This window comes from Saccostrea echinata, unplaced genomic scaffold, assembly GCF_033153115.1.
Source record: "Saccostrea echinata isolate AGI-Se365-2 ecotype Australia unplaced genomic scaffold, CSIRO_AGI_Sech_v1 ptg000054l, whole genome shotgun sequence".
Classification (NCBI taxonomy): domain Eukaryota; kingdom Metazoa; phylum Mollusca; class Bivalvia; order Ostreida; family Ostreidae; genus Saccostrea; species Saccostrea echinata.
Window position 1 is genome coordinate 48,402,054 of NW_026889803.1, and position 16,992 is coordinate 48,419,045.

At 33.0% G+C, this 16,992-nt stretch overlaps 2 protein-coding genes across 2 annotated transcripts in view; one reads left to right on the forward strand and one right to left on the reverse strand.

The window, feature by feature from the left end:
- Positions 1 to 472: 472 nt before the first annotated feature.
- On the reverse strand, positions 473 to 3,271 carry LOC133205715 (uncharacterized). The gene is made up of 2 exons (XM_061341580.1): positions 3,161 to 3,271; positions 473 to 1,942 (listed from the first exon to the last, which is right to left on the reverse strand). The coding sequence occupies exon 2, from the start codon at positions 1,929 to 1,931 to the stop codon at positions 513 to 515; it is 1,419 nt and encodes a 472-aa protein (XP_061197564.1). The 5' UTR covers positions 1,932 to 1,942; positions 3,161 to 3,271; the 3' UTR covers positions 473 to 512.
- A 2,229-nt stretch (positions 3,272 to 5,500) lies between these two features.
- Positions 5,501 to 16,992, forward strand: part of LOC133172095 (RAB11-binding protein RELCH homolog) — an 86,779-nt gene continuing 75,287 nt past the window's right edge. Inside the window, exons 1-14 of the mRNA XM_061306903.1 lie at positions 5,501 to 5,804; positions 10,513 to 10,602; positions 11,431 to 11,502; positions 11,711 to 11,883; positions 12,067 to 12,255; positions 12,546 to 12,634; positions 12,915 to 13,256; positions 13,386 to 13,464; positions 13,637 to 13,735; positions 14,252 to 14,364; positions 14,552 to 14,642; positions 14,869 to 14,940; positions 15,226 to 15,366; positions 15,755 to 15,919. Coding sequence (XP_061162887.1) covers positions 5,507 to 5,804; positions 10,513 to 10,602; positions 11,431 to 11,502; positions 11,711 to 11,883; positions 12,067 to 12,255; positions 12,546 to 12,634; positions 12,915 to 13,256; positions 13,386 to 13,464; positions 13,637 to 13,735; positions 14,252 to 14,364; positions 14,552 to 14,642; positions 14,869 to 14,940; positions 15,226 to 15,366; positions 15,755 to 15,919 — 2,013 coding nt within the window. The 5' untranslated portion in view covers positions 5,501 to 5,506. The remainder of the gene's footprint in view (positions 5,805 to 10,512; positions 10,603 to 11,430; positions 11,503 to 11,710; positions 11,884 to 12,066; positions 12,256 to 12,545; positions 12,635 to 12,914; positions 13,257 to 13,385; positions 13,465 to 13,636; positions 13,736 to 14,251; positions 14,365 to 14,551; positions 14,643 to 14,868; positions 14,941 to 15,225; positions 15,367 to 15,754; positions 15,920 to 16,992) is intronic.

Below are 16,992 nucleotides of genomic sequence, written 5' to 3' on the forward strand. Positions count from 1 at the left end.
CTATAATAGATTTGTATGTTTGATTTGCATTAATGTTAGAAACTGCAAGCTGTTAATACTAGAAATGCACCCCTGCCCCAAATATTAATACCTAAGAGAAAGTTAAATCTAAAATAGTTCATTAGCACATTAGCAGTACCAATTTTGTGTTTTGTATACATAAGTTTTTCAAATAACACTTTTTTTCCTAATAAATTAAGGTCATAGAAAAAAGTTCCATAATTAATTAAAAATAAAAAATTTTATTGCATTTTTTCATTTTATTTTTATTTTTCTGACCGACTGCTTAAATTTTGAGTTTTTATTTTTATTTTTATTTCGACCCCCCGACTCAAATTTTTGAAAAAAATTCCCGTAAAACAGAAAATAAAAAAATGTTGGCCTAAGGTTCCCCCTGTATTCCACGTCTAACAAGCTAACCCCTCTAACTTTTAAAATTTTTATTGACATAAAACATCTGTGACTCACAGGAGTGTATCCTCTTCCTTGTTTAGTTACAAACAAATTTCGAATCACACATGTTCATATGTGTATATTAAAATTTTTGAGCGATCACCACAGTACAAACGGTTTTCTTCATCAAAACACAGTCCTTGTGGTATCCACGAATTTCCTAGAACCAAGAGACGCGACAGAAAATTTCCATCTTTGTCCACCAAGTGAACATTGTTGCTAAACACATCAAAAACAACAATGTTCAGAAGCATATCACAGCATATCCCAGCAGGAAGGAATCCGGATCCGGTTTTACCTGCGCCGGAATAGATCCACCTCCTACCGCCGGTAATATCCACCGCCACCAGTTCCGTTCTGTCTGATGTAATTACGTCCATATTGGCATTCTCTGTCACAAACTGAGGAAGACCATAGAGGGCATCATTCTTACTGTCAAATTCGATTCCCTGCTTCTCTTTCCCCATGGAATCGTATCGCATTATCCTTGCTCGATGCTCCTTTACCATCCCAACAAGAAGGTCGCCAGTATAGCGCGAGGAACATATACAAAGTGGCGTCCAATCCCCCGTTTTCTTGAAAGGCTTCAAACGTAGGCTTGTTTTAAATGCACCTGAAATCTTTTGTTCATAGTGCACTTTCAAAATTCTTTTGTTCTCCATGTCGGTGTAAAGAAGCAGCCCATCTTGTGCCAGAGTATGAAAACCAGCACCGCTTCTGGTTTGTATATTTTCAAGAACGTTTCCCTGGAAATCCAGTAGAATAAGGGAACCACTCATGTCACTTATCCACATTGTATTTGACCCTGCGCACGAAATATGGCATCCTGACTTAGAAGTGTGGTTTGGCAGACGGACAGTTGCCTCCCACGTTAATGAAGGGACGAGGTCGGAAGATTCATCAGATTTGTCGAGAATAGGCCACTGTGCAGACGTTAGATCTGGGTTGTCGACAGCTGGACTATTTTCGATAACTTCTGAAATAGCTGTTGCTCCGACAACACATTGAGGTGAAAATGTTCCCTCTTCGTTCGTTTCTGTATTACAAGTCGCTGATGTATTTGTGATCTCGTTTTGGATGACACACTGAGCTAATGAAACATCCGTAGCATTCTGCCTTACACCTGAGAATAAAGAACGGGATAAATCTTTCTTTTCATCACTGATCGTTTCATTTTCGTGTACAGATGCTGAGTCTATTGTGTTTGAATCCGAATTCGCTGGACTTGTTTTTGTCAAAGATGTTGTCTCTTTCTTAACGTCTTTGGATTCGTATACTTCCTCCGGTGGATCCTTCTCCTCTCCTTTTTTGGTGTAGCTTACGATCTCGTGAAGTTTGGTGGCGTTGCTTCTCAGATGCCCTTTCTTGCAGATTTGACAAAGGTCGTCATGGCATGAATTGCAATGGAATTCAGCATTTCCATCACAAATTGTACACAGTACAAAGTGCTGGGCTGAATTAAACGAGGCATCATCCATTCCTTCGCATCCTGTAAGAGAGCAAAAACTGCATTGCTAACAGAGTTTTATATCTAGATAGCTGGGAGTATTTCTTTAAAACTTATAAAGTCTATGTTCACATCCTCATGGCCTACAAATGATAAAGAGTAATATTGTTCAAAGTCGTATGGGATTTCCGTCATCTATAAAAGGGAGATAAACCTAGAGAGTGGTGTAATTTTATAGTAGTATCGTAGATTGTTCGATTTAAATAAAGCTTATAATAGACACTGAAAAGATAAAATGCGTTTTGAATTAAATTAATCAATAGCGCATTAATATTGGTAAACTAATTAGCACTTTTTCTACCAATAAATACCAACTAATTACAATGTTCATTGAAAATATTGTGCGCATTACATTTTTTCCATCGTTGAATGTGCATTCTGAAAGCTGTTTCAATGTTGAAATATCGACCAAAACATACGTTGTCTCAATTTTTATATATCAACAAGCTTTCAACGATTAAAATGTTTAGCATCTTAAAAATTGTAAAAACTTTGAGCTTTCAACGTTTAAACCTCAACGTTGATCTATAGTTGTTCAACGGTGCAACTTACTCGTTACTTCTACTTCAACGCTGAAACAATGTCACGTGCCTACTCCGCAACTTCTCAACCGAGTAGTCTCGTTCAACCAGACACTCGACTGTCTTCGTACAGTCCGACAAGTAGGTCTGTAGGTCGGAGTTCACGGAGACAGTCGAGTGTCTGGTTGAACGAGACTACTCAACTGAGCAGCGCAAGCGATGCTTTATGAATTGTGTCTATGAGAACAAATATCCGTTATACCTCTATCATACTAGTACTGTAAATTTTGAATTTATCGGGTGATAGCAAATGCTAAAATAATGCTTAAATATGACCACTTGTCATATTGAAAATTTTGTATTTTCTGCCAACTGGTAAATTCAAAATTTACAATAAAATACGTTCAGGAACTTTCAAGTCTAAAGTGAGCAGCCATTGTTAATCGAGAACTTTACACGCACATAAAAAGAATAAAGGACATGAATTAAACACACTTGCAGTTGGATTTGTTTGGTAATTTACACTCATAGTTATTGATCGTAAATCAACACTACGAATACCTGTTAATACACCATCGAGATAATATTAATCAACCGATAGTTATGAAGGTCATCAAAAAGTAAGCCCTCTCCCCATTTCATTGTTGAAAACACGTCTGTAGAAATTTAGGCACATTACCGAGAGTTTATCTGTATGTCTGGCTTGTTCTGGAAGGGTGGAGTGTTTTTACAGAATTTGGCGATCGTTGTCCTTAAGTAACCTTTGTACTGAAATTATCTCCTATGAACTGGCACACTTGTCATCGATAACATCTACACATTATTTCCTCACATGTAAAGGTGTCATAATCAAATATAGATGTATTAGTTTGACATACCGGTACATCTACATACCGTAGATCTTTTTCATTGTTTACTTACCTGTGCACGTAGCGCCAAATCAACTTAAGTTCAATATTTAAATCTATTACACATACTATCAAAAGAAGTTAATTCAACTTCCGTAAAAGCTTATTTTTTTAATGGCCCTTTCAACTGATTTGAAGATACGCAATATTCGAGATTATTTCCTTTTTATTAAATGATAGGTGTGTTTAAATATATATTTAAAAAAAAATAACATTAATATGTCTTCAATATGATTAAAAGAAGGCATATCTTGGCCAAAAGATTGAATTAGTGTTTAATTATATTTATTCCACCTGAGTATTTATAATAAGTTAAACTGTCCATTTTTAAATGCAAGCCTTTATGTATCCGCAATGCCGCATTTTACTCAAGTTGACTGCTTAGATGTTTAGGAATCGAGCTGCTTAAAACAAAATTATGTAGTGAAAAATGGACCTGCTTTTGAGGAATATTAACTTGAACATTTACCTAGAATGAAGATTACACGCAGTGCGTGCTCATCTTAATCATGATTGGTAGTTTGCATTTTATTTTCACTTCATCCATGCAAGTTTGGCCAATATAGGGAATGTACACGTTTAAATATCATATAGGTACTTCTTCTTGAGTATTCATTGAGAATAAGGGCTTTTTTATTCATCTATCTTTCAACTGAAAATCCATAAAATGTGTAGCTACTAAATTAAGAATGACCAACTTTACTAGTATTTGCTAATATTCTACGATAAATTAATTTATCATACAATAAAATGTATGTTTAAAAAATAGATCCCACATGATAGGCTTTCATAACTTCGAAGCCCTGGAGAAAACTGTGACGGCAATGCAAATGTTAAAAACTCACTGATCATCTATAAGTCGCGAACTTCAACATATATGGAGTTCCATTGATGACTATTAAAATTTAAAAGAAAATTTACTGACAGTCAAGTGAGACAGACGAAAAGGACAATAAAACCAAGCTAATTTCGAAAGAGTAGCAATAAATATTCCTCGCTCTTTAGAACATCGCGTAGAAAAGTTTTAAACGAAGAGATATAAAATTAGAATTTAACGAAGTTCTATTGTTTATAAATTCAGTTATTATAGCAGTTGTTAGCATTATCAAGTCTCAAGAGATAGAGTGATGATCGAGAATTAATTAGGATCTGTTTATATAGTTATGAAAATGCGGAACAAAATTGTCAGATATGCAATGCGTCTGTAAGCGAACTTTACAGGTGGTATTTTGAACTGAAAATAAAAGACAGAGCAGGGTGTACTATATCTGTGAAGCGGAAAGTGGTTTATGCACAAGTTACTGTTGAATGATATATAGCTATAAATAAATTGGCGAGATGGACTAGCTAAGTAGCTATAGAACCCATTTTCCAGCCAGTTAAGCGTACCTCTAATGATCGATTGATTACTTTTACTTGCAATATTGATGAATATATGGTAATCTTTATAAGGCAGTATCAGTTATACTAGTCGAATTCATCGTAAACATATATGAATGTCAGAGAAAATTGATTCGAACAACACTGGTCAGAATTCTCTATCCAGAGTTGTTGTTCCCACTACGCTCCAACTTACACCTCTGTCAACGATTGTTAAAATTTTGAAAATGGTGAAAAATTGTCTTAAAGATAGATTTTTTCATGTCTAATTATCAGTAAAGGGGATTTATTTTTAATTTATCACCCCTTAAAAGGTCGATCACTCCCACTCTATAGAAGAAATTCAACGCTACATTTTGAAGGACATACATGTACAATAAAGTAACTTTATTGTATGTCCTTCAGAATTTTAGTTGTTTGTTTATTTATTGTTATTAAAGATTATTGTTACTTTTTGCTTTACGAATATTTTTCGATCGATATAACAATGAAAGTTTAACTTTTATAAATATTTACAGTCGGATGTGATAGACAATGTATTTTCTGAATTAAGCTGACTGAAATATTAATATTTTCTTTTAAAATATTAATCGTACATAAAATCAGGTTAAAATAAAAAAAAAAATAGGAAACATTCTGAAAATAAATCTTAAGTTTTGTTTCCATACTTATCCGAATAGGATCTTTTTCAATGAGGGAAAGAAGGTGTGTGTTGAAATCTGTCACGTGACAAAAATATGGCGGACGTTCCCAACACAAATCCGTTTCTGGATGATGAAGACGATGAAAGTACAGTGATTGCGGCTACAGAAGTAGTTAACACTGAATCACAAGATGTAAAAGCAAGTGAACACCATGAACTTTCATTAGATTCACTTGCTGCAAGCCTTTTGAAGGAGAATTTTGTTTTGACAGCCCTTGAATTTCACACAGAGCTCTTAGAGACCGGAAGAGAAATCCCACGACTCCGAGACTATTTTTCAAACCCGGGAAATTTTGAGCGTACAAAAGACGAATTTGGAACTTCATCACTGCGTAATTATTTTGTTGTTACTAAATGTGCATAAATTGTTGAAGGTTAGGTATCTGAATGTTTATCACTGTTTATCACAAAGTTTTTGACCAATTGCCCAAAAGCCAGAAAGGGATAAAATATCCTGTTTACATATAATAGCAAGCACCGTTCTTTAATCGAGCTCTTTTGATAATGTGTATGAACGGAGAAAATCTGAGTTAAGATCCACACATTGTTTAAGGAAATTTTTGTTAGTCCATGTAAAATATATAATATGTATTACGGTGCCACTGCTGGGGGGAGCACAGTTATACACCTTTAAAAGAAACATTTACATAGCTTACACTTTAAACTTTGATCCACCTCTTCAACTTCAACAGCTTGAGACATACAGACTGTGATGTCACATGATGTTGTATGTAAGTTGCATTTCTCTAATTGAGTCTAAATAGGCCCTTTGCAATTTTGTAAAGAAAGGCATTGTAGAGTAGATGCAATTACTTTTTGTTTCATTTAAGCTCTCTGCAAGAACTAAATCTTAATACATGATTACTGGTTGATTGTTTATTCACCATTTCGGCATGGAATCCTGGTAGCGAAGAAATTCTGGGAAGGTTTCACAGAAAAATTTACAAAGAATGGGTGGACTTAATGCCCTATTTTGGATCTTTTTGCGACTACTCTACCAAGCTGTAAGTGAAGTGAATCCAAAATATATTACAAGCAATAGAAAGAGTTACGTATACATGGTTATATTATTTAGAACATTTGTACAAAAGCAATGCCCTGTTGCCATGAATCAAAATTGAAGCAACGATAAATTAGTGTCATCTTCCGGAATTTGGCATGTACCTGGAGTGGTTTTTAGGTCACATAATCAATATTGATAGAAGGCGGGCCTATTGATCGGCGTCATTGTTGACCTCTCTCTCTCCCTCTCTCTCTAGAAATTCGAATATGTGTATGGCATATTACAGTGATGTCAATATGAAATTAAAAAAAAAAATGTGTGGACACGCAAAATTAAAACAACATTTAATTTGCTAAATTCTGAAAACGGCAACCAAACACACTCAAAGATGTGATTTAGATCGAGGTAAGGTTGAAGAATACAATGTAACTGTTTTCACAAGTACACTCGCAGGTGGACATCACATGATGAATTGTAATATTTAACAGGTCAATCAAAGTCAAATCAAGGTTAACTAAGTCATAACAATGGAAATGAGAAGTTTGTTTTAAACATGTTTTTTGTTAAATTAAGTGTGAGCACACGTTTGTCGGCTCTTCTCCTTTTAATATGACATTATTTTGTTCAATATACAACTACAGTTTTCTGAAGAACAGCCGACAAACATGCGCTGACTATGTATTCAGACGATGAAAAACGCGTGACCCTGATTATCTATTGATATTCAAGAAATCTTCAGGCACCATGCCTTCGATATTTATTTAGTTTACCTCGAAAAGAGCGTTTTAAATTCACATCTTTACCATGAATACACGGTTAAGATATCGGGGATTTATGTGATGGAAAGAAATAAACATTTTATGAAACTTTAATTTACAGTATTTTTTCTGGCCAGTTAAGTCCACCCATTCTATACAGATTTTAATTCGAATTTTCTCTGTTCTTACACATTAGTCTATTGAGCTCACTGTGCTCACTATAACCTCCAATCCACTTTGCACACATAGTAACATGGTGGCTTAAGCATTTAAGCATAGCAACTAGTTACTTGACAAGATTTACAAAATAGAATTTTCTGTAATCTCTCTACTACAGAACTAACATATACATGTATCATCATTAAACATGCCTTTGTTTGTGACATAATCTTTAGTCACTAAAAAAAGCCTTGGATTGTCCAGGAAATATCCAAAAAGTTCAGAATCTCAATCCTGTGGTATGGAAGGTTGTCAAAGTTTGAGAAATTTTCAATTAAAAGTTTTTCTTAGTCATGAAAATGTGACAAAAAATTTCAACATGAGACACATGATACAGTATGGTTGAGGCAGGCTACAGAAGTTTACTGAAATTGGTGATGTCATTGCTTTAGTAGTATGACACAAAGGAAACTGCATTTTTATGCAATAGTTAGGTGTCCATCGTCCGTCTGTCTGTCTGTAAACAATTATTTAAACGCTACTCCTCCTACAATTTTGGTCTGGTTCAATATAACTTGGCACACAAGTAGAATACACTAAGATACATAATTCCATATATCAGTTTTTGATTTCGATGAACGGTGTTGCCATGGTTACTAAAAATAGAAATTTCTGTGAAAAACTTTCAAAATGCTACTCCTCCTACAGTTTTGATCTGATTCCAATATAACTTTGCACACAAATAGACTACACTAAGATACATAATTCTGTATATCGGTTTTTGATTTCGATGAACGGTGTTGCCATGGTTACTAAAAATAGAAATTTCCTTGAAATACTTTCAAAACGCCACTCCTCCTACAGTTTTGATCAGATTTCAGTATAACTTGGCACAAAAGTAGAATACACAAAGATTAATAATTCTATTTATAAGTTTATGATTTCGATGAATGGTGTTGCCATGGTTACTAAAAATTGAAATTTCCTTGAAATACTTTCAAAATACTACTCCTCCTACATTTTTATTCTGATTTCAGTATAAATTGGCACACAAGTAGACTGCACTTAGATACATAATTCTATGTATCCATTTTTAATTTTGATGAACAGTGTTGCTATGGTTATTAAAAAATTGAAATTTCCTTGAAATACTTTCATAACCCTACTCCACCTACATTTTAAGTCTGATTTCAGTATAACTTGACACACAATTAAACTACACTGAGATACATAATTGTCTTTATTTATTTTTTTTGTTGAATGATGTTGCCATGGTTACTAAAATCAAAATTTCTGAAAAGTTCTTTTAAAAGGCTACTCCTCCTACAGTTTTAGTCTGATTGCAATAAATCTTGCCACAAAAAGAGACTAAACCAAGGATCATTATTCTATTTATTGCTGTTGCAAAGTGTCACGTCCAAGTGCTACTTTTATCTTCCTTTGTTATAAGTACAAACCAGTAGAGTTACAGTCTCATCAGAGACTTCTGGTTAAACATATTATGAATTAACAAATTTCATTTACAACAGTCATTCAAAAAATATGGAGACAAAGTTGCTTTTGTTATCATTTTTAAGAAATTTAAGATGACATTATCATTTGTAAAAAATGTTTTTGTTTATGAACTCGAGTTGCAGTTGCATTCCATTTGTTCAAATCGAACTCATGGTACTACATTTTAAAACCAATGTTTTTTGACACCATGGAGCACTCTTAACAACATTGTAACATCAAAATATAATGTCATGAACAGTTTGTGGTGCCTTGACCGCTCGTTAAAAATGAATACTCACGTACTTGATTCTTAGGTTGCTATGTTAGAATTGTTTATATCACCAATGTTTAGATGTTTTCACTGTGTAACTCAGCTTTCCCAAACACCCATCACTTTCCGTGACATTTTCTAACTCTTTTTGACCAGGTTTTTACTAATAATCTGTTTCCTCACAGGTCTGATAAATCATCCTTATATACAGAGTATGTACTACTCAAAAACTGCCTTTGCCATTTTTACACAAATGCATAGGTCACTTTATATAATTCCTGCTTCCACGTGCATTTCAGAGTTTGTTTTGGATCTGGATCATGCAACATCTTTTTGTCATTTTCCAGGAGGACTACCAGTCTTCTGTAATTGATTTCTTTTCAAAAGAGCAAAATATTACCTCACAGTTTGGAATGTGAAATGATGAAACAATACTCTACTTGAATGTTTAAATTTAATTTCATTTTAGCCCTATTTTACAGGGATATGACAATAAATACTTTATAATGTATTGTTAGTAAATTACCAAACTTTGATGGGCTGCATGACCCCATTTTCACAGTCTTAAATTTAAAATAATTTTGAAATATCATATTTCAAATTTTTTATTCAAATTATTTGGATTTATTGTTAAAATATGTGACTAAATCTGGTATTTACATGATGTTAAATGAAAAAGTTATCATGATGAAAGTCTACATATTTTTTGAATGACCCTCTTTTAATGAATCAAAATTGTTTGTCCATGTCACTTCACTACAGTAAAACACACTTATAATGAAGTGCCAGGCCGGGACGGACAATTTTGCTTTGTTATTTACGTAATTTGTTATATCAATTAGCATCAATTTGTTATAAGCGTATTCACTGACTATAAGCGTGTTTTACTGTATAAGGTTGATTACTGTGCATAGCAAGTTTGGGATTAAATATGAAAATGTAGTAAAGCCGTACATGTCATAAATAGCTGTTTATAAAGTGATAACATGTACACATTTTCAATCAAGCATAGTAATTTTTATGGATTGTCATGATAATATTTAAGATGAAATTTTCTTGCATTTTTTTTTTATTTTGATAGATTTTGGAGTCCCAAACTATCTTAAGTATTTTTCATGATTGGTCATGTGATAAAATTGATTCCTTTGCTTTTGTTTCCTTTCTGACTAATTTGATAAATCTTTAATTCAAATTTTATATTTATTTAAATAGCAAAAATATGTATAGCTTTGCTTTTTCCTCAAATAGCATCTATTATTTTATGATATCAGCATGCATTTTTTACTAGGATATAAATAAAATAGACATTTTAAAATCCAATGTTTAAATATTTTCCATTTGATAATAATCAACAGATAGAACATCCAGTATACAGACATTTGATTCTCTGGACTTTGCCCGGTATTCAGATGATGGAGGTGGACAGGTGGATGAAAGAGTGGCAGGTATAAAACAAACATTCACATAACAACTATAGGTGTCAATAGGTGACATCTAGAGGAATTCTGATAGAAATAAACATAACATATAACACCTATATGGAAGACATCTAAAGGGGTTTTAATGGAAACACACAGAACACCTGTAGATGATATCTAGATGGTTCTGATAGGAATAAGCATACACAGAGTATCTAGTTGACATCTAGAGAGAATAAACACACAGATATATAACATTGGGGTGGCAGATGAAATAGAGGATGTTCAAATAGACCACATCAACAAGAATCAAAAAAGATACAATACCTGAATATTTAAATTTGGTACATGTGTGAGCAGTTTGATTGATCCTATCAATAGGGATTTACCAGTATCTATAAGTATAGCATTAATTTAATTTTATACCTATGAATAATCTTTGAAATTATTTAGCTTTGCATGAATTTTCCTGCATAATTTGCATGATATATGTGATATTAATGTCTGGCTTTTGTTTAAAAAAAAAACACTTGTGTTTACTGTCTAATCAGACAATAGCAAGTATAAATGTTCTGATTTATGGCAACAATTTAAGCATTGAATTATTATTTTTTGAAAGATGTAGTCTGATAACTGCAATGGTTGTGCAAACAAATTGAGTAACGAGTGTTAGACCATTCATACCATTTGTTTTTGCTTCTTTCTAGCCATTTAAATACATGTACACTTAGGTATGAGGCATCATTGTTTAGCATTCTAAATATTGTCTCCTGAAAGATATATGCTGGGGTTTGAAAATGCTGTACTGCATACATTTATATCATCCATTTCATTTCATGTTTATTTTTTGTTTAGTTCTGGAATTTGAACTTAGAAAAGCACAAGATTCCATCAAATCTCTTCGAGCAAGCTTAACAAAAGAAGCAGGTAAAAATTAGTAATTTTTGTAGTCAACATATTTTAAAATATAAAAAAAATACAGTACTGGTATGTGCATGAAATATTAAAGGAAAAACTTGCAGTTTTTGTTCAAATGCTGTTGTGATTAAAAGTTTTACGCAGTTAAATATTGCCAAAATTTTAATATATGGTAGCTCAGCTTGTTAACAAATATTCATTAAATTCTACTATGCAGAGAATGAGCTTGGATCAACAGAGAAGGTAAATGAGGGTGTGGTCACTCTGGGACAGGAGGAGGCCATTAAACCATTAGAGAGGAGGGCCATTAATTTCCTGATTAATGAGTTCCTCCTACAGCAGAACTACAAACTCACAGCTGTCACCTTCTCAGAGGAGAATGAAGATCAGGTAAGTCTGTTGTTAACTGTCACAACTTTAAGATGTGTTACTTATGACAGAACTTTTTAAAGTTTTATCTTGCAAAAAATGCTTTCTCAAATATATCTCAGAGCTACAAATTGAGATGAATCTAATTTTTTATTTCATAAAATCCTAGTGTACACCATCTCTTTTAATTTTGTGCTTTGTTAGGATTTTGAAGACTGGGATGATGTGGGATTAAACAGGGCTCGGCCACCAAGTCTCTTACATTTGTACAAAGATTTCGGGAGCCATGCTGTCCCACAAACTGAAACTCAGGACTTCTCCTGTCAGGCAGATCTGGATCTGGAGGAAAATCAGAGGAGGGAGGAAGAATGGAATGATCTGAAATCTCAGCTGGTATGTACAGCAAGAGGAAACGGGACAGTTAAAGGGGCAGGGGTATATTGGGAAATCTCAGCTGGTATGTATATCAAGAGGATATGGAATGGTTAAAGGGGCAGGGGTATATTGGGAATCTTACCTGGTATGTACAGCAAGAGGAAACGGGACGGTTAGAGGGGCAGAGTTATTTTTGGAAGTTGAAATAGGGTTTGAAAATATATGTATATTAAATGTAGAAGTACTTGTATCTTTGTTTCATTTGTTTGATTAATACTGGTATGTACATTCTGTGCTGTCTTTAACAGGAGTCAAATATTGCTGATTTTGAAAATCAGATTTCAATCTTAAGAACAGAAAACCAGAACTTGATGTCACAGATTACTCAGTTCCATAGGTTAGTTAGGTCCTCATTTTACAACACTTTCTTTGCAATATATTTCATCCTTTGATTTCTTTTGTTAGTTAATTTATTGAAGTATATGTATATTATTACACAATGATTTTTTCTACAAAGTTATTAAGTTAAGGAGTTTCCAAAAAAATCATAAATGTATTTATTTTCCTTAATGGTAAGTTCTCTTGTAAAACTAGGTAGGTTTCATACAGATAGGGACACACTTCGTGAAGGATATCTGATAGAACTTAATCTGAAACACTCTTTTTCAATTTTCTAGCCAAAGATCTGAAAACCAGGTTATACACAATTCTGCTCCTTTGAAATCTTCAAAATTGTCTGATCAGGAAATAGATTACACAGTGGCTGTGGAAAGCCCTAGTGTTGGTGAGAATAGTAATGAAGAGTGTGATAAGAGAACTATGAATGGTGAGTCAATGATGGACACTAATTGTGAAAGTGAGGCAAAAACTGTGAAAGAAGGGGACCAGTCTAATGATAAAGACATGAGTGTGGGGTCACATGACTTTGTTGTCATAGATTCAGACCATAGCATAAGTGATAAAAGTCCTGACAAAAAAGAAAGTTCCAGTAAAGAAAATCCAGACGATGACTCAGGGCGGTAAGTGAACAAAGCATTAGTCCAAGAACTGGATATAAACAATGCTTATAAAAGTGTGATGATATACAATGTAAAACGAAACCAGGGCAATGTTAGAGAATTCATAACTGAATGTTTCTGATTTTTCAGGCATTTATCACCCACTTTCAGAAAAGCTCTCTTAGATGTTTGTTTCCATGTTTCTAAAGATAATCGTATTGTACATGAGGTAAGTGACTATTGAGTCGTCTAGAGGGGCTGTAAATGTATGTTTCAAAAATAAGATATAATTGTTTATTTTTTTGTTAAGTAAGATAATTTACATGTGTCATATATTATTGCATTTTGTTTTTATTTTCAATGTAGGAGGTTTATTAGCCTATGTTTTTATTTTTTGACAGGTGTCCCGAATCATTGGTGCTGACAGAGACCACATCGTCACTATGTTGGCACGCTGTCTTCCTCATATAGTCCCCAATGTACTCCTGGCTAAAAGAGAGGTAGAATTTCTTTTTGGTATTCAAAGAAATGAATTTAAGTATCAGAGTTTTAGAACACTGATACAGGTACTGTAAAATCATATATTTTCTTGGGGTCAAATTGTCGTAGTTTGAGGGAAAAATATGGGTTCTTGGGGATTTGATTTTGTGAATGAAGAATTGCTGAGTTGTAATATTTGTGAAGAATTATATTTTGTGGTGGACATAAATTCTCTTCATACCTCGAAAACAACGAAAATTAACCCCTCATGAAAATTAGTAATTTCACAGTATTCTATAAAATAAAAATGAAAACTAGAATACTGAAGTACAATAAATCATCATATTTTACTTTTATTTGTGACTAAATTAAAATTGAATCTAAGATTTGAATACATGTATTATAGTAAATTAAAATTGAATTTAAAATAACAAAATTACAGTTTATTATACAGACAAATCTGTCTACCGGTAATGAAGACAAAATATTTCCATGACTTAGTTATTCAAGTCTTTGACTGTTTTTTTTTTTGACAGGAGTTAATTCCCTTGATATTGTGCACTGCCATGCTCCATACAGACTCTAAAGAGAGAGACAAGCTCCTTAACATTCTCTTTAATCTGATCAAAAAACCAGATGAAGAACAAAGGTTTGCTGATTGTGATTAACATTTATTGTCTCAAAACTTAGTCAAAAGTAACTTTGTAATGAAAATATCTCAGAAATTCTGCAAAAAAAAAAACCCCAAATACTTGCACTAAAATAAATCTGTGGCAGAAAAATATGATTTAAGATCAATTACCAGGACATGTGCTTTAGTTTGATATTTTTTATAGGCAGATGATCATGACAGGCTGTGTGGCGTTTGCCCAACACACAGGAAGTGCTCGTCTGATGGAGGAACTCCTTCCTCAGTGTTGGGAACAGGTAGTTACTCTTTCAAATGTATTCCAAGAGTAAGAAAAAATTGTGAAACATGAAGAACATTACAGTGACAGCATATAATAATTGTATTTTTAAACAATAATATTGATTTTATATGTACACGCGTGTTAGTGATTTTGTTACTTCAGTTTTTCCATTTGAATATGTCCCATATCTCCCATTGAGGTAATTTATCTCTAAAACAAAGAAATAATTCATATACATGTAGATAAACCACAAGTATCCAGAGAGAAGAATCCTAGTGGCTGAAGCATGTGGCGCACTGGCATCCTACTTACCTGTAAGTTATCCTTTGTTTATACCTCCACTAGTTGAGAAAACATTGCTTTACTTACAAGTACACAGTAGTTCTAAGAACTTGAGTTTTCTTTTCCAGGCAATTATTTTCCATTGACTAGGTTTTCAGTTGTCTGATCCTTTATTTTGTCAGACTGAGATTTTTGTCTTATCTATTCTAATTTTTTTTGAGACTGAGATTTTGACTTATTTAATTTTTCTCAGACTTACCTAATTTATGTTTTTTCAGACTGAGATTTTGACTTATCTAATTTAAATTTTTTTTCAGACTGAGATTTTGAGCTCGCTCATTCTGTCGATGCTCCAGCAGATGATGGCTGAGGATAAGGAGGCGGAAGTGAGAGAGGCTGTGGTCCGGAGTCTGGGAATTCTCTTTGGATTTATCTGTGATACTGACAAATACACACAGGTAGCAACTCTTACATACTGATAAATACACACAGGTAACAACTCTTACCTACTGACAAATACACCCAAGTAACAACTCTTACATACTGACAAATACACACAAGTAACAACTCTTACATACTGACAAATACACACAAGTAACAACTCTTACATACTGAAGCATTATGCAAAAGGATTGCTACATTTACAATGTAGATGTAATTGTGTCATGATAAGGAAAGGCAATACATAAAGCAGACATGAATAATAGGAAGTATATTTGCATGTATTTAAAATGTTAATACTTCATGTACCTAGGGTTCTTGTATCTCACAAAAAATGTTTTAGTAAATACATAAAACTACACAAATTATATGATTTATTGATCCTGTAATTGCCTGGTGTTGTAGGGTTGTGAATTACTATGGGCATCCCTGAAGGATTCTTCAGAGCGTGTGGTGACTGCTTCCCTCCATATCTTTCTCCCCTCCCTTGCTGTCTGGGCAGATGAGCTCGATAAACTCCAGCACAGTCTCATACACAGTGTGGTCAAAGATCTGGAAGAACTAGTTAAGGCAATTCCCTGATGGGAACCAGTATAATCCCTCTTTTTCTTTGCTAGTCACACTCTGTTATAACAGCATAAATCTACCAAAATTAGCAGAGAGGGATTTGTTTAATGACATATTTGTGAGATGGATTTAAATATGTTTTATACAAAGAGTTTCAAATAATTTTTTGATTAATTGGTACTCCAAAAACAAAGAAGGAGATTTTGTTTTTTTTTTTGGGGGGGGGGGGGGGTGTATTTGCAAACATGCTTAGATGTTTTTGGTGCATTACATTAATATGCTGGTTATAACTGATCTGCTTATTTTTTTTACTACTTTTAATTAATTAATGTAGTAAAGCTTTTATAAATGATTTAATGCTTTTTTAATTTTTTTTAATTAATTTTAATATCGTTGATTTTATTTTGATTAATTAAAAGAGTATTAAGCTTTGAATTTTCACAAGTCACTTCACAATTTTGTAGTGTAGATTAACATAAATTATTATCACTATAATGAATTTGTAACACTGTATCTTAAGTTTAAAAAAAATAATAAATGTGCGGTGAATTTGATGTGTTTTCTTTGCTGCTGATTTCCATTAGAACTATGATGAGCACAGTAACCTCCTCTTGGTATTGTATAAATTAAAAATATTCTGTAAACCACTATATCATGTACAGTTGAACTTTTATTAAAACATGCATTTTTTTTCAAAATTCTGTAATTTTATATACAAACTTTGAAAATTTTCACTTACTACAGATATATTGAATTTCATATAAAAACTGAGTAGTCTATATTTTTTATGTTCCTGTCTTTAAAATTTTTCTCTTTTTTTTTGATTTACATATTAAAATGTGTATGAAATTCTATTATCCTTTAATTTTCTCTATATCCAGATAGAAATCTATTATGCATAGTATTGAGCTGATAGATGATAACATATTTAATATTTCAGCGTCAAAATTACAGAATATTTTTGACTTTAATCTGGTGATGGTTAATTTAATCAAACATTATTTTATGCTTTCATTAAAGAGTAAAATAATATGTTAAAGATTTGTTAAGTTCGCAGAATTGCAAATTATTTTCAT